Below are 26,110 nucleotides of genomic sequence, written 5' to 3'. Positions count from 1 at the left end.
TTGCCCAACCAGTCTACATGTGTTTTGTGGATTTGGAGAAGGCATTCGACCGGGTTCCTCGTGGTGTCCTGTGGGGGTGCTCTGGGAATATGGGGTAAGGGGCCCTTTGCTAAGGGCTGTCCGATCCTGTATGATCAGAGCAGGAGCTTGGTTCGCATTGCCGGCATTAAGTCAGACTTGTTTCAGTGCATGTTGGACTCCGACAGGGCTGCCCTTTGTCACCGGTCCTGTTCATTATTTTTATGGACAGGATTCTAGAGGCGCAGTCAGGGGCGGGGGGTCTGGTTTGGTGACCACAGGATAGCTTCTCTGCTTTTTGCTGATGATGTTGTTCTGTTGGCTGCATCTGGCCAAGACCTACAGTGTGTGCTGGGGCGGTTTGCAGCTGAGTGTGAAGCGGCAGGGATGAAAATCAGCACCTCCAAGTCTGAGGCCTTGGTCCTCAGTCGGACAAGGGTGGCTTGCCCCCTTCAGGTTGGTGGGGAGCTCCTGCCCCAGGTGGAGGAGTTTAAGTATCTTGGGGTCTCGTTCACGAGTGAGGAAGGATGGGAACGAGAGATTGACAGGCGGATCGGTGCAGCTTCTGCAGTAATGCAGTCGCTGTACTGGTCTGTCATGGTGAAAAAGAGCTAAGTCGCAAAGCGAAGCTCTCGATTTACGGTCGATCTTCGTTCCTACTCTCACCTATGGTCATGAGCTTTGGGTCATGACCGAAAGAATGAGATCCCGGATACAAGCGGTCGAAATGAGTTTCCTTCGTAGGGTGGCTGGGCGCTCCCTTAGAGATAGGGTGAGGAGTTCAGTCACTCGGGAGGAGCTCGGAGTAGACCCGCTGCTCCTCCACATCGAGAGGCCAGCTGAGGTGGCTCGGGCATCTGTTCCGGATGCCTCCCGGACGCGCCTCCCAAGGGAGGTGTTCGGGCATGTCCCCACGGGAAGAGGCCCCGGGAAGACCTAGGACACGCTGGAGAGACTATGTCTCTCGGCTGGCCTGGGAGCGCCTCGGTGTCCCCGGAAGAGCTGGAGGAAGTGTCTGGGGAGAGGAAGTCTGGGCATCCCTGCTTAGACTGTTGCCCCCGCGACCCGGCCCCGGATAAGCGGAAGAAAAAGAAGAAGAAGAAGAAGAAGGATAACTTCACATATATTCATGTGTCAGGAATCCAGGACTTTATTGAGCAATAAAAAATATACACCAGTTAAAATAGCTTCCTTATTTTCATTAGTTTTTTTTTTTTTATTCTTTTTTTAATTAGATTTTCTTTTCAAAATCATTCTGGTCTTGTTGGGATTCAGAGCTCCGAACATCCAAAAGAAACGAGAGAAAAAAGGCGGTCAGTCTGACTTTACAGCTGTAGAGTACCGGCAGCGCAGCGGTCCGAGAGCGTCTCATTGTACTGATGAAACCATGACGGCGGATGCTGAAAAAGAGCAGGGTTTTTTTGTTTTGTTTTTGTTTTTTTTTCTTCTTCACAGTTTTCTCTGACACTGACAAATACTTATGTCTGCTTCTCCGACTCTGCCTTTTCAGTGGATTCGGACGCCGTTTCGATTTCCTCTCCGTAAAGTTCTGCTATTTTCTCAAATTTTGGACCCCAGTCGTCCAGGGAGTTGTAGTCCAGTTCGGAATGCGCTCCAGCCGACCCGAGCGAGCTGATGGAGCCTGCTGGTGACCCTTGACCCTCGAAGGCGTAGGTCTGTAAAGAATCGTAGGGCGGTACGCTAGTATCCTGATCCGCCTCGTCCACTCTGTGTTTGATAAACTCCCCGACGTCCATCTCCTCATCGATGTCCAGAGACGAGGGGCTGAGACGGCCGCGGGCTGGTCTCCGTGACGACCACGACCGGATGCACTCGGGCCGGACGTCCCGGCGGAACTTGAGCTCCTCGGCGGCGGCCGGGTTGCGGAGGGCGATGATGTCGAAGGCCTCGGTGTCTTCCTCGCCGCCTCCTTCATCGTCGTACGTCACCACGTTCTCGCGGATGTCCTCCTCTGAGATGATCAACGGCTCCTTTTTGCTTCTTCGCAACGTAATGAAGAGAATCACAATGGCTGCGAGGAACAAGGAAAACGCTGATGGTTATTTGAAATAAAAAGGCAAGAATTATAAACATAATGCTTTTCAGTATATAATCATACACTGCTGAAAAAACAGAGCAACAATTTAGGAAAAAAATAGGCCTCTGGTGCTCATTTTTTGAAAGATACATTTTAATTTAAAATTTTTTAAAATATTTTATTTCATTAGAATGGCACTTTGGTAAATTTTCTGGCACTTGCTATGTGAATGCACACACACTAATAAAAAATAATCATGGATATGATTAAAAAGATGAAATGATACTGAAAAAGTCACCATTTATGGTCAAAAATAAAATCAAATGGGAAGCAAATTTCCTATAGTTTAATTTTTTTTTTTTTATTGTGGTATCAACCTCAAATTCGAAACAAATTCATGGCTTTGATTTTCATAGAGTAAAAAAAAATGTGTAAATCATATTTTTGCACATTTTTCATTACAGTAAACATTTTTTATGATTATTTTACTTTAATTCTATTATCAGTAATGTTAATAATAATGAAAAAGACCTTCATTAAAAAGAAACAAAACATTTAGAATTTCAGGCATATGCTCAAAAATAGTAACAAATATAAAAACGATATAATAAAACGAATAATAAAAGCACAAAATCGTACCATTTCTTTGTGTCTTAACATGCGAGCGGCATCAGAGGGTCACGCGTTAAATGCATTGCCCTCTAAAAACACGACAAACGAGTCCTGATATTGTAAAAATCAACAGGAATGGAACATAATTGCGTTGCGCTCATTAAATATCATCTGGAGCGGCGGCAAATGTGCTGAGAGGTGGAAGGTACACAACATATTCATGTCAAGTACAGGAAAACTAAAATAATAAATACAATTCATCAATGTTATTAACAGTGAATAATTCCTCCAGGGAACGTTACGGCGCTACAGTGAATACGTCACGCAGCAGGAGACGTGCAGAACATTATCAGGATGAGGGAAAAGCAGGTGTGAAGCATCGTCAATGCATGAACAAGCAAACACATCAGGGGCCAGAGATCAGTGCGAATGAATGATGATTCTTTCATATCCCATTAGAATGGTAAGAGCCACAATAAATGAGCAGCAAGTCGATATCGCACATTAGTCTAGATGAGCTTTCACTTCACTGATACACTATTAGCTGACATAACTGAAGCTTTATGAAAGCACTTTTTCATCACCTCCGTTTCTAACACATGCGAAATATATACGAATAACACCTAACACACACACACACACACACACACACGTACACACAGTCGTCCCAAATATATCAGCACCCTCAGTAAATGTGATTAAATACTTTTGATCTTTTATTTAAAAGAAAAAACACTAAAATCTTAACCATTCATTTAAAAAATAAGATTTTAAAACTGGGAAATACCGTTTTTTCTCTAATACACATCGGTCACAATTAATCCTTCATTTGACAGTTCAATAGCTCAAAATCTTCTCCTATAATGCCAGATGAGGTTAGAAAAGCATTCCTTCATCCTGAATAACTCAGATTCCCAGCTCCGTGTTTGTGCTTCTTCTCTTCAGTTCACCTCACTCATTTTCTACAGGGTTCAGGTCAGAGCAGAAACTTGGTTTTGTGATGTTTTTGAGGTTTGTGTTTGGGTTATTGTACGGTTGGAAGATCGTTATAAGATTTCTGATAGAGTCAGTCACTTATTGATTTTTTATCTGTTGGTATCTGATAGTATCCGTGATGTCATGAGTCTAAACAAGATGACCAGGACCTCATACAGGCCCACAGCATCTCAAATACAGCTGTATATTTCCTTGCACACGTTCACCAAAGCCATTTTGAGAGATTGCTTTGAAAAAAAACGAATGTTTTAGTTTCATCTAACCACAGAAACCCTGAGACTCAACTGTTTTCTGCAGTTCTCCAGCTGTGGTCATTGGAGAGCGTTTTAGTCACTCAAACTCTCCTTCTCACCATGCATTAAGACGATATAAACACACAGCCTCTTCCAGGCAGTTTCGTAACACTTTTTTATATAAATGTCAATTTATTAATTATTGGACTGATGGTGGAAATGGCAATGTTTGCTAATCTAGTTCTTTTCTTAAAGCCACTTCACTAATTTGCGAAGGTCGGTTATCTTTTACTGCACTACATCAGAAATTAATTCTTCGGTTTTTCTCATCTCGATGGACGATCAAAGGAATTTGGGCTTTGTTTTCCCTTCTATTAATATTTCTGTGACACAGGAAACCATGGCTGGATAATTTCATGTTCATAATCACCCTGGGGTGCTCAAAACTGTGAATATAAATGGGAATATACTTCAGAGATATGAGAGCAATTGTGTTCATTTATTTCTTAATGATATTTTCCCTCATTTAAAATTTTTATTTAGTAAAGGATGGATAGATTTTAGCTATTTTTTTAAAAATAAAAGATCAAAAGGATTAACAAGGCCGATTAATTTTCACAGCCTTCTTTGATCATATTTACCACGGGTGCCAATATTTTTGACCGTATCTGTACACGCGTGAGTTGAAGAGATAATATGTGTTTGTGACACCTCCTTTCTAAATTTGCTCATTTTAAGTAGCCAGAAAGACAACGAAACATATTGCAGTCTGTCGTACGAACACTGCACAGCAACCACACAACAGCGCCGTGACATCAACACGAAAAGTGTCGCACTCCGCTCGGTGTTTGCTAACAAACAAATATCCCGATGTTATCAGCTCTGCTAAAGCCTGCAAATCTACCAAGCAGATTTGCGGAGTGGTAGGAGGGAGATTTTATCAACAAGTAGATTTTAGCAGGAGCAAACAGAGGCGTGTTTGAACAGGGATGCGCCGAGCGGAGCGAGCGCAACATGTAGCGCGAGGTGCAGGACTATATTTAGCCCCGGCAGCTGCTAGGGTGAGTGCTGAAAATCTCTCGCTTTTGAACAGGAGAGAGCATCACAGCCGCGAGGTGAGACCTAACCCATCCATCCAGGCCCGGAGAGAGAGAGAGAGAGAGAGAGAGAGAGAGAGAGAGAGAGAGAGAGAGAGAGAGAGAGAGAGAGAGAGAGAGAGAGAGAGAGAGAGAGAGAGAGAGAGAGAGAGAGAGAGAGAGAGAGAGAGAGAGAGAGAGAGAGAGAGAGAGAGAGAGAGAGAGAGAGAGAGAGAGAGAGAGAGAGAGAGAGAGAGAGAGAGAGAGAGAGAGAGAGAGACAGAGAGAGAGATTTAAGAGGAGGAGAGGTGGTAATGTCTGCATGACTATTACATATGCTGCTCACTTTCTTCAACTCGCACCGTTAATACAAACCTGTCAGCGACTCTCTCTCTTTCTCTGCTAGTTTCTGTTCACAGATTTACACACACCTGCTGTTCCTCTGTTTTATACTTCAGTCTACATTTACCGTGTAGCAAAAGGTACTTCTGTAACCTTCAATTCTTCTTCCCTTTCTTCGGTCTTTCTAGCACTCAGTTGGCCTATTATTATTATTATTATATATTGTATTGTACTTAATTATATTAAACAGCATTTCATATTATTTTTTTTTTTAAAATCGAATAAATTTAAGCGAAAATACTATTGAATAAATAAATGAAATAATGAATATAAAACTGTATGTAATTGCATATAACTGGATATTATATTGTATTATTATTTTTTTAATAAACTTCACTTCTTCACTCTTACTAAGTTTTAAATAATGCACATAGTTTAATATAAACATAATACAATATAATATTAAATTATATACAGTGGCTATTCTATATTATATCATATTTTAAAAAATTTTATGTATTTTTTAAAAATTATTTACTCTTTTTTAATTTACATTTTATTTGAAATGTACTGTTTATTTACCATATTTATCATTTTATAATTGACATTTTATTTGTAATGTATACTGTTTATTTACCATATTTATAATTTCGCATTCGATGCGACTGAGAAATACAAAATAATGTTTATAAATGAGTGAAATAAATAGTGCACAATGTATAATAATATATACTATATAAGGATATTTTACGCAATAGCGCCGAACAATAAATTGTAATGTAAAGTATGTGCAACAACAAAAACGTGCGGCTGACAGAAACTCTAAATACTGTAGAATATGAACACTTTAATACACTGGATTATAACTCTATGATCATATTGTCATCGCGGTGTTCATTTATGCATGCGGTCATCCCGCTCACCACCGTCTGCCCTGCTGTGAATACTAAAACATTCTTCAGTGTTCTGTTCATGACATTTTGATGCGGTCATGACCCTTCACCCGCTGTTGTGGGACCCGCACAATCCTTTAAGTACACCCCTTACTTTTGATCCGCAGTTAAAAGGTGAAAGATGATAAGTCAAGAGTTAAACAGAGCTGGATCAGCTGGAATTATGACAATGAATGCCAGAATCCCACTGTGAATACTAAACCTGCAAAGGTGATAAATGGGCAAGAGTCAAAGAAGAAAACTCATTTGATTTGCCTAAATATGCATTTTAGAAAAACGTATCTAATTTTCTTTATTATTCAGTTCTACATGACATTAATATTTTATTAAACCCTACTTCCTGTTTTTATTTGCACTTATTTATAATTAAATTGTTTTTACATGATTTAATTCTATTGAATGTAAATATTCAAAATCAAATAAAAAAGGTAAAAAATTTAATCAGAATATAATACAGTATAAAGATCATATATAAACTATGTATGTATATAATATATAATTATTATTAAAGTCCCTTTAAGGCAAGTCACATCACACAATATATTTTTACAAAATTTAAATTATTATATTTTATATTATATATAAATGTGTTTATTATACAAAAATAACATATTTTTAATAATTATATAAATGCATTTGTTTGTGTTTATACATAATAAATAAACACGGTACAAACTAATGCAACTTTTATTATTTACCAGTCATTTATTTAAATTAGCAATAATATTATCAGCTGACATCCATGATCTTTCAAAACCCAGCATCAGATTATTCACTCTTAATATTCAGTTTTACTCAGAAATATGCCATATAGCATTGCCTATGAACAACAACATTTATATTGAGTTCCTATATGTTTCTTTTGGCCACGTTCATAAGTTATTAATTATGTTGTTCTCATAATGTGTTTGGGTGTTTTTTTTTCTATCTCGCAGGCGCTGGTAAAATCCTCGGGCATCATTTCCAGGTGGAACTCACCGAGTAAAATCAGCACACAGAGCAGGATGGCTATGAGAGCGCCCGTGCTGAGCCCCGCGGAGGAGAGAAACGCTTCTCCCTGGCAGATCTTCAGCCTGGTGCCTCTCTGGCAGGAACACACCCTGAGGGTCAGGGTACTGGTGCTGCTCAGGACGGGCTCTCCATCATCCCACACCACCACCGGGAGCTCGTACAGTTCCTGGGTCAGCCTGTGGAACCGCCGCCGTCTGGCGATGATGCTGGCAGTGCTGTCTGCGGACGCACACAGATAAGGTCGCCATTAGCTAAAAAGCACTCGCACGGCTATCAGATGGCTTCAGATGACATTTCTGCCTTTAAATTGCTTTTTGAAACTTGACATCTGTTGCTGTTATGAAAAAAAAAAAAAAAAAAATCCACATGATTTTTAAAAGTGGAACAGGAGGGGGAGTGAATGGTGACAGATTTTTTTTAGTTTTATGGCTGTCACATTAAGAAATAGTCAAAAAAATTGTCTTTGTCACTTATTGCAGCCTGATATTGTGGGTAAATGTATCAGTTGGCAATTTAATATGAATTCATACAGTGTGAATTATACGTACAAATATGATTATAGGAAAAAAACAAGATTATGCGAAAATAGAGATTATACGCTGATCTTATGCAGATCCTTTTGAAAATTTGTGAATAAGATGCAAGAATAAGCCACCAATTTTTACAAATTGTAAAATAGTATAATTGAACATTAGATTGTGTTGTTTATTTCTGGTTCATGAAATATAAAAACAAATCACGCATCCAAACAGTGATCTATAATAATAATAATACACATAAATAACATAATATTCAGCTAAACAGAATAAAACTAATCTATTTCAATACCATTTTTTGCACCATTTTTCAGTATTTTTTGCAAAAATCTCAGTTCTCATTAAATATAATATCAGCTTTGTCACAATTCTGGTCCAAGAAACTTTCATTCACTCACCACCAGATGTCCCTCCCCCACCACATTGACTCTTGCACCACACTACCATTGTATTTCACTCCGGACTTCAATTCCCATCATCCATTGCACTGATGATACACACACACACACACACACACCTGATTGCACTCATCACACGCTCACCTGCATTCAATCACTCACACAACAGTTTCTCCCTCTGATCTTCACAGAGTATAGTCTAGCATTTATCGCTCTCCGAGTTAAGTTCTAAGTGTAGTTTAGTTCCTTGTCTGGATTATCGTTTTTTGATTATTTGCCTCTGTGTTTCGGATTAACCCTTATCTTGCCGTTTCAGACTCTTGTCTGCTCCTCATTTGGATTCATTGCTCATGTTTACGGATTACCCCTCTTGTCAAGATCTCTGGATATTGCTTGGCAATCGAAAACACTCTCTTGTGTCTCGTCCGTGTCATAGCCATTTGCTGTTATTCAATTCTGCCTGTTTTATGACCATTTTTTACAATAAAAACTCGCATATGGACCATCTTATCTCTCGTCGCTCTTTTACAAGCTGTGTCTCAAATTATGGAAGAAGTCTGTTTTGAATATGTAATACTTTAGACGCATAAAATGTTGAAATGCTATGAATGAAATCATATAGTATAATATACTATATAATCATAATTTATAATTATATAATCATAATGTTTTTATCAGTTATTATAAGTGAGTACAAAACATTTTAAATGCTATTTCTAATCACAAAACATTAACATGCCTGTTTGTTTAAGAGTAACAATGGTTGAGGCAAAATATTTTTTATGAAGCATACTGGACATTGTTATTTGACAATAAAAAACAAAAGAAATAATAATAAAATGACTCAAAAGAGATCACAAGGCTAAAATGGCCCACATCAAAGAAAAACAAAACGCCAATGAATGGTAACAGAAATATGAGAAATTCAATTGAAACGAAAAACTGAAAATGAAAAGAAGAAAACGAGGGTGAAAAGCAGAAGTAACGAGAGAGAGATAAAGACAGACTAAGAACGAGAGGAAAAACACAGAGAGAGAAAGAGGGCAGATAAGAGATCATTATATTAAATTAGCCTGGTTTAAGCACAGGCCACTCTCGCTGAAGCTCTCTGCCCGAGTGTGCCGTTTCAGAGCATTTAGGGCCCCCATTCCCACAGATGGGCTTTTAATGGGAGAACTCACACTCTCTGAGCCCTGAACACGCGAGGTCTGTCTAATACTGGCCGCCTTTAGCACAGCGAGCAAAGCTCTTAACCCGAGAATCAACCTAATGAGCCTCCATCTCGCTCTTTCTGAACTTCATCACATCCTCGGGCAATCCCAGCGTTTCTAAGCATTCTGAAAAAGGGATGCTAGATGGACAAGGATACGGGGAAATCAAATGAAATTGAGCAGCAAATGAGTCAAATAGCAAGAGAGAGGGGCACGGCAAATCTTATCTGAGCAACATTTGATTTCAAGTCCATTCCAGGCCTACTCGTGGCATATAACAGACTCCTGGCAGACAGCTGCTTTTGAGCGAAGTCACTTTATACGGATCCTTTATCTTCATAAAGAAATGTTATTCGTAAGCAAAATCACTCCCGACCTAATAATAATTATATTAAATGAAACCCAGGCTAATTTATTTTACATCTAATGAATGCACTATTAAGTTTTATGTAATATGTAAATGAGAACGATATAGAATATTATGACATTTGTCATTGATTACACCTTGTAGGGTAGGTGGTGATAAGTGTGTTGAGTGAGTCACTGAATCATTCATTCAACCATTTGATTAATAACACTGATTCATTAAGCAATGAAACAGAGGCAGTCTTTATAAGTCATTAAATCACTGATTCAAATTTAAATACACCTATTCATTTTGAAATGAAACAAGTGACCACGCTTGAGTGAATCACCGAATCATTCACTCAACCAATTAGTTCTAATACACTGATTAATTCTGAAATATAGTCACTGAATCATTCATTTGATTGATTTCCTAAAAAAAAACACTCATTCATTTAGGATTAAAGTGACTGAATACCTCACTGGACAGATTCAAATTCAAATACACTGGCTTATTCAGGACTTAAATAAGTGACACATGTATGAGTGAATCACTGAATCGTTCACTCAACCAGTGTGTATAAATGTACATATTAATTAAGGAAGTGAGTCACTGAGTCATCCATCCAATGAAACAGGAATGAAACAAGTGACTTTGAGTGAATCACTGAATAAGTTTTCCAACTGATTTTTGTTCAGAAAGACTAATTTAGGAATAAAACAAGTGTCTATATATTAGTGAGTCATTCGATCATTCAGTCAAATGTTTGTGACCAGTGCTTTCAAAATTAGTCATGATGAGCAAATTTTCAAAAAATCATGCATTGATGGAAGCGCTGTCATCATGCACGATTCATATATCAGTCGGATACTTCTATTGCATTACATGTCATATGGATGTGTGCTTGTATATGAATTTTACCATGGATAACGCACACATATGGGGATGTCAGAAGCTACTGTGCGCCTTGCAGCTACAAAAAACATTTCCTGCCAGCAGCATTAAACACCTGCACAGATGCAAAAAGCTCTCACTTCTGGCACCCAACTGTGTCCCATAAATAATCACAGAGACACACTACAGAGAACCTGCATTTCTAAACTATGTACTGTAATGCATGATAAAAAAGAGAGACAGAGAGAACAAGGGAGATGCAAAGGCTGAAATCTACTCTCTTATGTATCTGGCGTCAACATCTTGTTCACGGCAGACATTACAAGATACAAGAAATCTTGCTAGCAGTGTCAGAAATATACGTAAGCCCAAAGAGGCTATACATTATTTATTTTTATCAGTCCTTACAACCTAATTTGTTTGACTTGTTTCTCTTAATCTGGAGGTAAGTCAAAAAGTGCAAAGCATGTATATACAAATCATATATATATATATATATATATATATATATATATATATATATATATATATTGACTTTCATGAGCTATATCTGGAAATTTTTATATTCTATACATATATATTTTTTTGCATATTCTAATTTTATTTTAATTACTTAATTTAAATGAAGTATTTCAGCCAAAGGATTTTCCAGGTGGTTTTCCAATACACCTTTTAAGAAGAAAAAAAAATGGCAAAGAATTAAATGCAGGCAGTGAACGTTTCGTGCACACTCATACATTCCTAAAAGAAAAAAAAAAAAAAAATACTCTTCTAACTCTCAAGCTTTACAAACAATGGGCCATTCCCCATATGTTGCTTAAAACAAATAAATGAAAAAAGGTTCAATCTCTGTAGAGAGGGAAGCATTTCTGTCTCGGTTTATGTTGACGTGTCGTCCTCACCCGCTGGTGGCTGACAGCACGCTGTCACTAATTGCACTGCAACACTGCTCAAACTGACATGTGAGAAAATAAGCTGTATGTTCAGGACACGAAACCAGACTGAAGCCGCCACCTTCACATCTGCCAACATCTCAGTCCGGAAAACAACCAACCTCCCCCCTGATCTGGAGAAAAACAAGGCCTTACTCAACCTTATCATACATAACGTTTCCAAGCACCTTCAAAGCAAACTCTATTGGTCAATTAATGTGTTTATGCTAATGAGCTGCTGTTTTATTGGCGGCTAACACTCCATAGCCAATGAATTCGTTTTCAATTTGCTGCTTCACTCAACTCCGTCAAAAGGCTCATTTGAGATGTCAAGCGCTTGCGGTGTCAATCAGCTCTTCATTGCGAAGATAAATATGACGCATGACTCAATGTGTCTAGAATTATATAAGGATATTTTGTCACTAGTATTTCAGCTTCCAACTCCCATAACTGGTCTTTTTTTATTCATATTTAATCTGAAGCGGGGCTAAATGCTGCCCCGTGGCGAGTTTAGCCCACTTCAGTAGGAAAAGGGGGCCATTTTGTGTGTATTTGATACAAATACTGTCATTTCTACCGTTAAACTGGGCTGCTTCTGAATGGGTGAGCTGATGGAAAAAACTGCTTACTACACAAACGTTTGGCAGGCGCTTGGTGTGCATGCTGTTTCTCGGCTCAATATTTACACGCTTGTTTTAAGTCCATCGTTTTTAATCATTTATCCTTGTCAAAAGCAGCTCCCAAATGTCTGTTATGCAACACAGTCTGTGCACTTGTAGCAAAGCTTTTATTCAGAGGGGTTTATATGGAAAGCAGCAACGTTACTATGGCTCATACTCTAGGTTGGGGATTTGAACAAACTTCAAGCCTAAAATATTCAACTCTGGCGCATAATTCATCCTTTACCATTTTTGCATGAATAAAACCTCAAACACCTTGTTGGGGTGTTATTTTTCCATGCAGACTTTTTAAAACATTTTCTCTGGCACGCTATGAAACAGATGAAAAAGAAAATATATAAAGAATCCCCCGACTTAGGACTAGAATCACCGTAACAACTCAATTTAGCAACTGCGTAGAAATGTGCAAAGAGCAATAATTTAAAGTCATCATGAAAGGGCACTCAGTATTCAATAACAACAAATGTGGGAGTACTAGAATAAGTTAGAATTGAATGGCAATGTCTTTTTTTCAAGCATACTATCATTTGTCACTTTTTTGGCTCTATTTCTGCTATCCCTGGTATGATAAAAACTTTATTAGTATATGTTAAAATTAACATTAAATGTGATTAATAAATGCTCTAGAATTATTTTCTTCGTTAGTTTGCATAGTTTACGATAACTTTCAATGTGGCAGTTAAGTGTTATGAAAATATGTTTGAAACCAAAATGAATAAAAGTAGAGCAAAAGTATATTAATAAAAAAATTAAGTAAAAATGCCAAAATCCATTTAAAAAAAATAGAAAATAGTGTGGTCTTTTGAGCGTACTACTGCTAAATAATGGAATAAACTACGGGATTTTACAGTCTGAACAAGCTGATGCTGGTTAAGCAAAGTCAGAGCCAGTCTGCAGATTAAAGCTGATAGATTCCATAGAAAATTGGTTATCATGGTTACAGACTTCGATTCTATCCAGTCAGAGGATATCAAACCGGTTGCAGATTTTAAAGTTAAATTTATTTTTATTTTTGTGTGTTTCCTAGCAACAAGGCACATGTTTCTGCGCGAGTTTGTTGTGATTGGAACTCTAAAGTGTATAGACCTCAGAGTCAGTAAGCGTATGGTGCCTAGCGTTTTTAAAAAATCAGTTCAGATTTGAAAAGTCGTGTAGTGTATTCTGAAATTAGAAACCCTATGACATGATTTGTGCGTGGTGCAAATTGAGCGTTTCTGGTGTTTGACGTGAGTTTAGATAATAAGTGAACATACCCTGTAATAAAAGAAATATGAATCCTTTTTTGTTAAATATCAGTTTTAATGAACAATAATAGACATTGTAAATGGGAAATTAAGACAAAAGCAGTCAGAAGCCCCTACCATGACGCAAATATGCGCCTGTTGTGAAGCAAAATTCATGAGCGAATGAAGCGAGCAAACTCAAAATGTTCAAGCATTCAACTACTCGCGAATAGCGCTATTTATTCGCACGGTGAGTCTGGTGTGAACGCCCTATTAAGTGTTTGTTACAGTCTGCATTTAGTCTCTCTGATCTCGAAAGACAACCTCAGCATAGTGTGGTTAATAAGTTGTCAAGCAACTAAAATAAAGCATTTAACAGAATTAGAAAATATCTAAGCAATACGGCATACTCTAACCTCAGCAGTACTGTCAGAATATCCGCTGATTTATCTTTCCCCTTAAACAACTAATCGAAAAGACACAGAGAGAAGAAAAATGATCTTGAAGCAATAAAAAGCAGCTTTCAGTGGGAAAACAGCCACGTTCTGTCGCATAACAGCACTTCAACCTTCACTGCAGTTGCAGGATATCTGAGTGACACTCCGACTAATTAAAATTCCCAAATATCATCAGCCTGACAGCAACAGCTTTCAACTCCTCTGATGAGGGGCTGTACTAGAAAGGTCCTTCTGTATGCAAACGTGCAAAAAGATGCCTTCAGAAATCAATTGATCTATTAAAGTAACTGGGTCGTTTAGAGATCTGAGCGCTGGTTTAATTGCCCGTGAAAAAAAAAGGGAAAAGAAAATGCCATCGTGATGATTTGGCACCAACACAATGATCAAGGGAAGACTAATTCTGAGTAATTGTGAAGTTAGGTCATGTTTCTCGCTCAAATTCAGAGTCAGTTATGAATAAATAAATATGGTCGACACTTTGAGGTAGCACTTCTAAAAAACAACACCCAAGCCAGGTGCCAACCGGGGAGACCTCATTTATTTTGAACATCTTTGTTTGGATAAAATCTTTTCATTCAGAGCCAGAAAGTCACTTTGTAATGCTAATAATCTATCTATCTATCTATCTATCTATCTATCTATCTATCTATCTATCTATCTATCTATAAAATAAACTGCACAACAATACACTGATGTGGGAACAAAAATGAACAAATTAGTGATCATGGGTTGATGCATAATGGGTTGATAAATAAGTCTGGAGGTTTCTGTATAACTTCTGTTTATCCCGTTTAGATATTGATCTAAATAACCCCTAAATAACCCCCAAAAACAGAACAGACTCTTGAACAGACTTACCCTCCACGTCTGTCCCTTCCTTGGGCAAGTCTTGGTCATAATAAGTTGCAATGTGGCCCAAAATTCTGGTTTCATAAGACCTCTCTCTTATAAATAAATAAATTAAATTAAATAATTAATTTATAAAATACGATTAAAATCAGTTTCACGTAACGCTTTCATCAAATGCCGGAGTCATACTGGCGTCTTTGTCCGTCCCACAAAAATGTAAAAATAAAAATGGCGACATACAGAACAATTTTAAAACCAGACCAAAGCTGCGACCACAGACTTGTGATAAAAACCACACTGTGAGAAATAAAAACCACTTATACCCTTGAGTACACAGTATGTAAGCATAGCTCTCCTCTCTTGAGTGCCGGCAGGCGTTAAACTCAATAGGAGACAGAAGTGTTGAGGGCCGTGGTGTGGGCAGCCTGAAGATCCTGCTGTTTGCCTGGGGGCCATCTAGAGCTAAGGCAAACAACACTATATGTGTGTGAATGACAGAGAGAAAGGAGAGAGGAGACAGAGAAATGCCCCAAGCTCTTTTCTTCAAGCACCACTCGTGATGTAATCGAGACCACTGGCCTTCATTTAAAAACATAAATATCACGGCAGTTAGATACATTATACATTATACATTAGATTAAGATAACTTACAAACTGCAGTTCAACCGAACAGAAGCTGCTCCATCCAAAGCGGTCATCAAGTGAGCTAACAGAAAGTAACTAGCACGGTCCATTACGCTGAAGAATTTAAGTTGTTATTCATAAAACTGTGGATGGAGCAGCTTCTGTTCGGTTGAACTGCAGTATCTTAATTTAATGTATCTAACTGCCGTGATATTTATCGGTATTTAAATGATCTCGATTGCATCATGAGTGGTGCTTGAAAAAAAAAAAAAAGAGCTTGGGGCATTTCTTTGTCTGACTATGTTGAGTCTGAATCATTCAGGTTTGTGAATTGATTCACTGTAACGATACTTAAAAAAAAAAATCATGAATCACACGTAGATATTCGTTCAAGCTCTAAGCCGGATGTTGAGATTAAAAGAGAAAGATGGTTTATGTTTCAGTCTGCTTCTCAGACAAAGCTATCATATGAGTCTTACGAACCCTTTTTACTTGCAATATACTGAAAATATATCCTGTCCATTTGTTTTCTTCATGGTCATTACTCATTACGTTATCTTCAGACTGTATTGCATTACCATCATCATCCTCCTTTTAGGAAGTGGCCTTATCATGTGTATCATCATAATAATGATCATAATTACTGGATAATGACTAATTTCTCCTGTTACCAGTCTATCTGGTTTCCTGTCCAGACGCCCACCAACCGACTGACACCCAATATAAGAAAAGCCTTCTCAGACGCTGACTGCATATTAAAACAAGGCAGTATCAGACAAGAGAATCGCGTCTCCTTAAAGGCCTAAAGATACAGGTGTAGAAAGCCAATGGAAACAGGATGAGAGTCTTTCAGAGACAGATGGGAAACAGGAGGGATAGACAGAAAGTGAGAAAAACAGAGAGAGCTAACAATAGAGGATGTAAGTGAGAAATAATGAGGTGCGGAAAAAAACAAAAAAAAAAAAAAAAAAAGAAAAGAAAAGGAAAATTATATCTGGGATTTTTTGGTGCAGATTTCCACTTAAAGGGAAAGTTCTCGCAGAAATTAAAACCTGTTTCTTTTATGCTGTATTTATTCACCCTCATATTGTTCCAATTCTTCTGTCGAATACAATCCATCCATCCATCCATCCATCCATCCAAATAGATAAATAAAGGGATCAAAGGCATTAAAATGTCCGTATCAAAAAAAAAAATATATAAAAGTGATTTTTATGTTAGAAGAAAACACATTGAATTTAAGCAAAGTGTCTACTAAGGTTTTAGATAAGTGTTTGGAGAATTAAAAAATGTCACAATTTGGTTCAAATAACGTTACATTGTTGTTCCGTATAACACAATATTTACTTGAAAATTTACATTGTACATATTAAAATATATAAAAGAATAAGGGAGCGTATTTGATTTTATTGTGTTTTAAAGTGTGCTTACTGGCAAATGGGCAAAACATAGAAGAGTGACAAAGTGAAATTTAATATGTCTTTTAATATGTCATAAATTGATTGTAAATATGCCTGACAAAAATGTTACAGAACTGTTACAAAAATTGTTACAAAAACAGGAAAATGGGGGGGGCAATTTAAAGCAGTATTACACACTGTTTTCATGCTTAAACCCTTATTTTGGGGTGTACTGTTGCTTTAAGATGGTGTTTAAGTGTCTATGTGTGCAAAGGTGGCTCTGATTAGCATGCAGATGATTCTTTGATTTCATTTTTGCATGCCTTCAGCATGTTTTTGACCAATCCATTCAGAAGCTTGCACATGAATATTACCTTTCTAATTACCCTCGGCTCCACTACAAAGCACAATTGACTAGAGAACATAATCAAACTGAATATCCGTACAAGGGTCCCGCTTTGCGCTCCGGGGCCCTCAATCTTACATTGTTATTCACACAGAGACCACGTTCATAAAGCAAAACGTGAACAGACAATAATTTAGTCCATTTAGCCTCCCCTTCACTGCGTACCAAATAAATTTGCACCTATAAATCCAGAAATGGAGATGGAGATGAATTATATTTATTTTGCAGAGCTAGGGTAATTCCACCGAACGCCTTAAAAAGTCAAAGGTGGAAAACGTGTTAAAATGTGTTTACTTTTCACCACAAAGCCGCCATTTAGATACAAAGAGCTAAAGTACCTCCATAAAGACCCATTTGCTCTTTTACAGCACTTGTAAAGATGGGAAAGTGGTATTATTACTAAATTTGAAGCACTTTGGGTCTTTGTAGACAAGGGGGCTTCACTTACTCGCAGTCTCTCTGCAGACACAATAAGAGCAGCGCACGCTGACATCGACCACCCGTGGCAAGAGCTGATAATTCTTGAACCGGTAAACAGTGGCGTGTCCCAGTGGAGAGAGATTAAAGAGCGAGAAACCGTGTGAGAAGAGTAGACAGAGAGAGTGAGACTTTGCACTGAGTACCACTTGGATAAATGAAGTAAACTCCATACTGGAGTCGGCTCGATAGGAAAGAAGCGGAACTCACGATGCTATCTATCTCATTCTGTCTACCTATATAACATCGATCTGCCTCTCTTCTGTTTTTCCCATACTGATCTTGAGGCATGGATAAAACTTTACCGGCTATTACTTTTAAAAATAGCACTCTAATTAGAGACGAATCAAGAGTTTTCCTAAACCCACATTGCATTATCGCTTTCCACCCCTCAAAAGGTTAAGATTGTTCTTAATAGTTAATGCAGATTAAAAGTAGATCAATTAATTGCACAGTATTCGAATTAAATTCCTTGTTTGTGAATATCACCTTTAAAATTGTTGTTTAAAATGTTTTTTTCATTTAAAATGATCACCTACTGACCTTAAAACATGCACGTTCATGCAGATTAAAATTATTAATAATTAAAAAAGTATCCATTTATATGCTATGCTCATTAGATTAATCGATTGTGTATATCAATATTTTCTAAGAAAAGTAACCTGCAATTACAAAGTTAATCGATTAAAAATAATTTGTTTTAATTAATCAAATGAATCATATGCGATGCTCATTAGATTGATTGATTGTGTATATCGATACCAGTGTTTTGGCAGGCAATTAAACTCATTGAATGGATAAAAACAGCTTTAAAAGTCAATACATTATATTTAATATCAGCCCATTCTATCGGAACGTGTTCTTGTGACCTTTCTGCAAAATTTAAATTATTGTACAAATGCTTCAAAGGTATACACCTTTGGCTTCTTTTATCAAGTCTCATTGTTTTTCAGCATCTTTCGCAATGAGCATCACCTTTAAGGAGGCTGTGTCCGGTTAGTACAGTATTTAAAACTACATACATTGCATAAGTTTCCTCGAATTAGCCGTCTGTGAACTTATGAACTGTGCCTGCTCTCATTAATTAAATTGACAACCCTAATTAAAACAAATATGAACTTTAAGAAAAACTACAGGAACTGATTCCTAATCCCCATTTTCCCAACCTTACTTTAATTCCCTACTGGTTTTTAAGGTCCAGATTTGGACCCAGGAGCAGCGCACGTCGCATAAGAGAGGTCTCCATGGTAACCTCCAGCCTGCAGCCATCTGTGTGAGTATTGCATTAAGGCCGTCGGTTCAGGAGTTTAGGGAACTGGTAATTCATTCAACAGCAACAGGGACCGAACTACTGTGCAAGGTTAGACTCGTAATCCCTCAAAAGAAATACCGGTGCTCTTCAAAAAGTAAGGGACGGTGACGAGGGAAATAAACCGTGCCGACCACGCTTGGGCTGCATTTTGGAAATGCGGTGGCTGAAAGAGTACAAAAACTTCACCAGTCACTTTAAAGTTCACCCAAGATGCCACAGACTCACAATAAGTGACAATGCCACAAGGAAGAATAAAGGTGCCACTTTGTTAAGGCTTTAAATGAACAACCAATGCTGAAAAACACATTCAGCCATTAGCATAAACTAGTTTTTTGGTCCGTGAGGTTTAGAGGTGTTTTTTTTTAGCTTGACTAAACTAGAAGACCAGGTGAAACGGTCCATCCATTGTGGAATTGCACACACATTGTATTTTATGCGGTGACTCATTCATATGAAATTGTACAACCTCACTCATACAAATTTATTCAGAGTTGCCAATTCATATTAATTTGTACGAAAGACCTACACTTAACACCGCCCCAAAACCTACCAGGCACTGGGGGTTTAGACAAATTGTACAACATCGTATAAATTAACCACCTCGTAAAATAAGTACGAATGGGTTGTGAGATTGTGTTGGTTTGCAATTTTTTAGAAAGGGTGAATAATTGAACCAAACGCAGCTGGAAAGTGAAATGGTTGATTGCACGTTGACTTAAATCAATGAAAATGAATAAAAACAAACACATATTCTTCATGTCGCACAGATGCCCGAAATAAACATTGACCAAGAAAAAAAACAGGGCAAGCGCAATAAACAACTCCAGTGTTATGGCGGTATTGATTATTGAAAGAAATGCCATTACAGCTCATTGACTTGAATTCTCGGCACCTATTAATCATGCATAAGGGATTTTACTTTCCGTCGGCATCTAAACTGTCATCAATCGTCTCTCGTAAGCTTGCGGTCAACGTTTAATTACAACCTAAATGTTGGTCAACATCGACAGGGAAGCTTATTGATCATATAAAAACACTTCTGAAGTTATTTTTTCTTCCCTTTGAAAAAAAATACATATTTCATTTCCTAAACAGCATGGATATGTAAATTCATTTTTGCAGCTTGCTTGAAAATGGCGTGCGCAGTGAACATCTTCTCAAAGCCACTTTGTGCCTTTTGTTGTAATGGAAGAGAATATTAAACAGCACACGTTAACACAAGCCCATTAGGATTCCCTCACATTTTGACTAATGAATTTCAATGACTTTGTGATTGCCAGACGAGGATTTTTTTAAATATCTTTTTTCAGAAGCTACGCTCACAAAGAACATCTAGTTGATGAAATGTTACCATAACGAGAAAAATGCATGTTTTTTTTTTGCATCCCACATCCATACCTTCATTGTCTTTTATTGTAAAGTTAGGGTTGGCAGGAACCCCTCCAGGAAAAGAGAAGGAAAATCCCTTTCCATTGGCAAAATCATCTTTATCCACAGCCGTGATTGTCTGAATGACCTGTCATCAACAGAACAGAAAACAAAGACGTGAGAAACTTTCTTTTCACGGTGAACTTTGTTAGCTTTGCTTTAGCTCTGCTGATGCGTGACTGATAAAGTTTTTCTATTGCAGATAAGATGCCCGGATTGTACCGCATATATGGATTTCACCAGTTTCCCATGCGGAAGACCCATATCCTAAATAAAAGTGTAATTCAGCAGGGTTCAGAAGCTCAGAACATAGTTTTGCTTGATTCTTTCGTTACCTCCCCCACTCCCCTCTCGCACACATCTCAGAGTGAACTTCTCAGATCTCCGCTGGCATCTCAGCAGATGTAGGATTCTGTGTGCTTTGTGCATCAAAGCCAGCTGGTTTGTTGGTCTGAGTTGTCTTGGAAACCCAACAGGCATTTGATTTCTTTAGTGCGGTCCATTATGAGTTGCACATCTCTTGCTCTACTCCCTGCAAAGAGCAATATCTTCTAACTGAAGAGGTTCAGACTGAAGGAGACCTTAACTGCATTGCCTTTCGCCTGTGTGAAACCAGAAATTATAAAAGGCTGAAAAACTTACGATGCCACTCACTGACGTTTACATATTACTTGAAATGTTTTTCAAATATTTTGTTATATCAATATCTGCATCATTTTAGAATTTATTATCAAATGATTAATAGATTTTTTTAAACACTTTATAAACACAATACAATACATTATAATATAATTTTCATAATATAATATGAATTTCAGTCTTTAGTGTCTCTTGATCCTTCAGAAATTATTATAATATGATTTACTGCTTAAGAAACATTATTATTATTATTATTATTATTATTATTATTATTATTATTATTATTATATTGTTATATATTATAATATTATATAAAGAAAACATTATAATTTTCATATAATGTTCAAATAATTTGTTAATGATTATTTAATGGATAGAATGATTTTAAAATGGTTTATTTAAAATATAAATATTTTATAAAATTATAAATTACCTTAATGTTTTTAATGTTGGAGAATGTAAGATAAAAAAAGAGCAAATTAATAATTTAATTAATCAAGGCTGCTTTAAATTAATCAAAAGTGACAGTAAAGACATATTGTGTATTGTTCTAATAATAGATAAAAATAGAAAATTATATATATCAGTTTTCACAAAACTATAAAGTTTTCAACACTGATAAGAACCGTTATTAGCAATCGAGCATGGATGATAACTGATAACTAGAGTGCAGCAAATCAGCATATAGAATGATTTCTGAAGAAACAAGTTAACTTGAAGATACACTTCAGCTTTAACACCTCAGCAAACTCCTAAATCCTCCTAATTATTAAACCATGTTATTCCATTTCAAAAGAAATCACATGCAAAAAGTGTAAACAATGTCTAGACCGGTGCCAAATCTTCAACCAGCCCACTCAGCAACACCACATCAGCAAATGATGTGGCTCTGGGGGGGCGGAGCCATCTGTTTTTCCAACCAATGGCAGGCAGGGGAGGAGTTTGCAACACCTGTTTAAAAACGTTAGTTTGATGACTCTAGCGGTGCAGAAAGTACACACTGCACTTGAAAACACACGAAAAGTGCACAGAAGCGCTTTAATGTGCTACTCCCGTAATGTAGTGTGGATAATTTCTGGAATTGGCTGTACTGTTTTATGTTGGGAACACAGGGGATATTAAAATAGGCTTGACCTCATCTGTCCTTCATTTTCTCTCGCTCTCATCCCTCTCTTTCTTTGGGCTGCTGGTGAAAAACATCAGCATTTCAAAATTAAATGGAAAAGTGTGGGCAGGAAAATAGGAGTGTGCTTTAGTGAGTCAGAGCTGTCACGCTTTGTTGATCAGATTTTTATTCTCATTGAGAGATGATTAGCATTCCTATAACCCCCTTCCCTTTTTCTATTTCAGCCCCTCTAAATCATCACGCTTTTTTCTCTACGCCATTCATGGCAAGGAACTGTGGCGGTTTGTAAAGCAATTTTCTGCGCAAGCCGATATGTAAATCCATATTGATCAAACCCCTATTAGAATCTTTCAGAAGACCAACTTAACATCTGTTAATACGGTCATTTTAATCACATATTTATGCATTACACATATATGAATTACGCTCATTGGTAAACCGATTAAAAAAACAGCGGTTAGTTTCTCTTCTTTAGTCGTTAGGTTATTTTTGACTTCTCTGACAGAGTGAGACTCTTATGGGACATGCCTGTCCTGCTCTGGTGCTTTCGCAGATGATGATCTCGTCTTCTGCGTTGATCAGCGGAGGATTGTCGTTCACATCCAGGACCTGCACTGTAACGGGCACGTGGCTCTGAAGACTGGGATTGTCTGGAAACAAAAGAAAACAAAGAAAACGAACCCCATCAGACAGCTTATCTGAAACACATCCAAGCTGCAAGGAAAGTTCTTAAGGAACATCAAAGAGCTTTTGTAAACTGCAGATCTATCTATCCATTAAAACATTAATAAACCCATCCTCGCATCGATCCATTCCTTAATTTTTTACATCAAACCCATCCGTGGTGCATTTAAAAATCAAATTAAAATCACTCGAAAATATCACAAGAGATGCATGACTTCTCATAGCTCTTAGAAGGTTTTTCCACATTGTTTTCATTGATTTTAAATAAAAATATGCAGAAAACCAAATCAAAATAACCACAGGTTCCACGTGGACTGGAACATTAGTGAACTGGAATGCAGTTTTGCTGAATATCAAATTACGCCAAAAAACAGATAAACAAATAACATGGCGATAACCAATTAATTCCTGATTAGCAAACACAGGTTATGCAAATTTCTATCGAGTCTGTCTCAAAAGAGCATACATCTGAACTGTAATTTCTTAGAGAAAAATACATTTGCATGCACTCCTTGATCCCTGGGTGGGATCCGGCTAATTTTGTTTACAAACTGGCTAAATCACCTAATAGCAATTCTCAGCGAGTCGGACCCATACTGATTGAATTCATTTGAATCAAAACAATATAAATGCAAAAACGCAGAAATTAACAAGACATTATAATGCTCATAAATTAAAAACGGGTCCGGAAAACAAGAATATACTGTAAAACATATTCTCTGCAGTTGCACGTTAAGCAATTAACATTCAGCTAGGGTCTTTTTGAAATCACTTAGCATCTTTTAGACTCACGTGTCACAGTTTTTATCCGATATTACCAAAACAATAAAAAATAAGATCCGGCCTCTCCTTTGTTGTCTTTTTGCCGCTCCCTTACTTTATACATGATCTGCATATTTCCTCTAGTCATTGCAGCTGTGTGAAGTATTTCAGAGAAAATACCAGGGAATAACAGCCTCTTAATGTTTCTCACGTTGGTTTGCTCGCCGCACAGTAGTGTTAGTTATTAAATGACTTCATGCGCGTGTTCTCTAACACTTTCCAGAAGAGGTAAATGAGCTCAGTTAGCCCTGTATCGACAGCCAAACTGTGTGAGCTCATTATAAGAAGAAAAACGGGGATAAATGATCAAATGGATGGAGGATGGGTTTCTATGAATAACACCTCGCTGTTCCCACTGGGACTTTTCCACGCTGAAAAAAACTTGAACAAAAAGACGATATACATACAAACCGATTTAGAAATCCGAAGCAAAAACAGACCTTCTCCCTCTGTAGAAACCACAACGATGTGGAATTTGCAATCTCATGACACTTTTTAAGACTTTTAATTTAAAAGAATAAAGAAAAGAGCTTAGCAGCGTCCGCCAACCTCTCCCATAAAGCACCGCGAATGATGTAAGATTTATTTGCACTGTCAAACTAGAATACTGAATCGAACAACTAGCTGTTAATGATGTATCTAAACACATTGTCTCTCTCTTCTGTTTGCGTAGAATTCGGCGTTTTTTTACTCGTTTGTGTTTAAAAATAAATGCAAATAAGTTCAAGCCAATAAACAACTTCCAAAATGCTTCATCTCGGAAGTAAACCACGTACCAAAACATCACAATCTGCAACTGCCTACTTTTTTTAAACATAGATTTATGTTAATTCCATAATTTAGGTTTGTGAGCTTATAATAAGAGGACATGGCAACCATTCAGAAGTGTGCTCTGCAAAGCTGCCTTCAAAACATAAACAAAACACGATGGCTCTGTTGACAGCGTTTTAGTTAAAATTGTTCTGCAGTACTGCGGCTACTGTTAAATGCAATAAATGCGCGTATAATTGCCGAGACGTCTCTTAAGCGTGCCGGCCAAGTGATTTCCTCTCCCTCGTCATCCTCACTAACGAGCACTCTAACATGAATTCACACCCACAGCGGGACCACAAACGAACGTTTCTCAGAATGAAGCCTTTAACGGCTAACCATCGCCATGGCAACAAACACACCATTAGTTTAAAAAAATAAATAATAATAATAATAATAATAACCCTTCGATGTATCTTTGATTGCATACAACAGCGTTGAACACAAACATATCAAAACAGCATCATAAATGTGATTTAATGTTCTTTCATTTTGCTTATTTACATTTAGGGATATTTGTTTTGTGCTCACATACATGTTGCTGCACTTTCATAGCTCAGAGTTGATTGTGATTTTCAGAAATGTTCAATATCAAATACAACTGAGACAAATGTTCACAGAAGGTATATATATCTACAACTACATCTATCTATCTATCTATCTATCTATCTATCTATCTATCTATATATATATATATATATATATATATATATATATATATATATATATATATATATATATAGTATATATATATATGATATACAATAGAAGTCACTGAATGCATACGTGCATTCTCAATTGTGTGGGAAATGTTGATCTGAGCACAGTTAAGTCTCTTCTGAGGCTGTATATCTCTGAGCCAAAGACCTACACAAAGTCTCCATTTGATCTCATCTCTGTCTAGGGAAAATAAGTGAGATATTAAAGCAATGTGTGATTTTTCATTCGCATGCTGGATAAATGTGGAATCTGATTATCATATAGAAGACTGAATGTATGTCATTGGTGCTGGGTGTAAGGGTAATTACTCTGATAAAATCTGCAGCAGGAGAGTCACATGACTCCATTTACATTAACGCCTGCCATTTTTATCTTCTGAGAGATTATATACTCTCAATCTTCCCTGTTTTTGTTCTTTTGCACGAGTGGCTTTGTGAGGGCTATTTCACAGAATAAATTCAAGCATGCTGTCATTTCCTCGTCCTCATTTTGTACCTGATCCTGCCAACGCAAAAGGCAAGCCTTTGAAGACGGTGCTGATCGCCATTTTCCATTGGAAAAACAAAACAAAAAAACAACAACAAATAAAATAAAATAAAAGAAAAAATTTTTTTTTCTCTAATTTATTAATATTATTAACATTTATATTTGTAATGTATAGAAATATATAGAAAGCATCAAAAAGAGCATAAAAGCGCTGTAATAAAATAAAGTTGTGAGCTGTATTGCACATGTTTTGAAATCATATGATGAGCTTTGCATGAGGAGTAAACGGTAAAAGCAATAGTCCTCCCAGAGTATTTTATGAATTAAAATTACATATAAAAAATGTCTAAAATATTAGACCTTCCGGTTA

At 37.1% G+C, this 26,110-nt stretch overlaps 1 protein-coding gene across 4 annotated transcripts in view; it reads right to left on the bottom strand.

The window, feature by feature from the left end:
• Window positions 1–1,144: 1,144 nt before the first annotated feature.
• The window catches only part of LOC122355125 (cadherin-18), a 189,941-nt gene continuing 164,975 nt past the window's right edge, over window positions 1,145–26,110 (bottom strand). For all 4 annotated transcript variants that reach the window (XM_043253154.1, XM_043253153.1, XM_043253157.1 and 1 more), the window contains 4 exons: window positions 22,747–22,868; window positions 20,424–20,541; window positions 7,247–7,498; window positions 1,145–2,050 (listed from right to left, as the gene is read on the bottom strand). In XM_043253154.1, the coding sequence (XP_043109089.1) occupies window positions 1,497–2,050; window positions 7,247–7,498; window positions 20,424–20,541; window positions 22,747–22,868 (1,046 nt within the window). In that variant the 3' untranslated portion in view covers window positions 1,145–1,496. The remainder of the gene's footprint in view (window positions 2,051–7,246; window positions 7,499–20,423; window positions 20,542–22,746; window positions 22,869–26,110) is intronic.

The sequence above is a fragment of the Puntigrus tetrazona genome, chromosome 12 (genome assembly GCF_018831695.1).
Source record: "Puntigrus tetrazona isolate hp1 chromosome 12, ASM1883169v1, whole genome shotgun sequence".
Lineage (NCBI taxonomy): Eukaryota > Metazoa > Chordata > Actinopteri > Cypriniformes > Cyprinidae > Puntigrus > Puntigrus tetrazona.
Note: the sequence above shows the minus strand (reverse complement) of the source record. Positions and strands in the feature narration are given on the sequence as shown.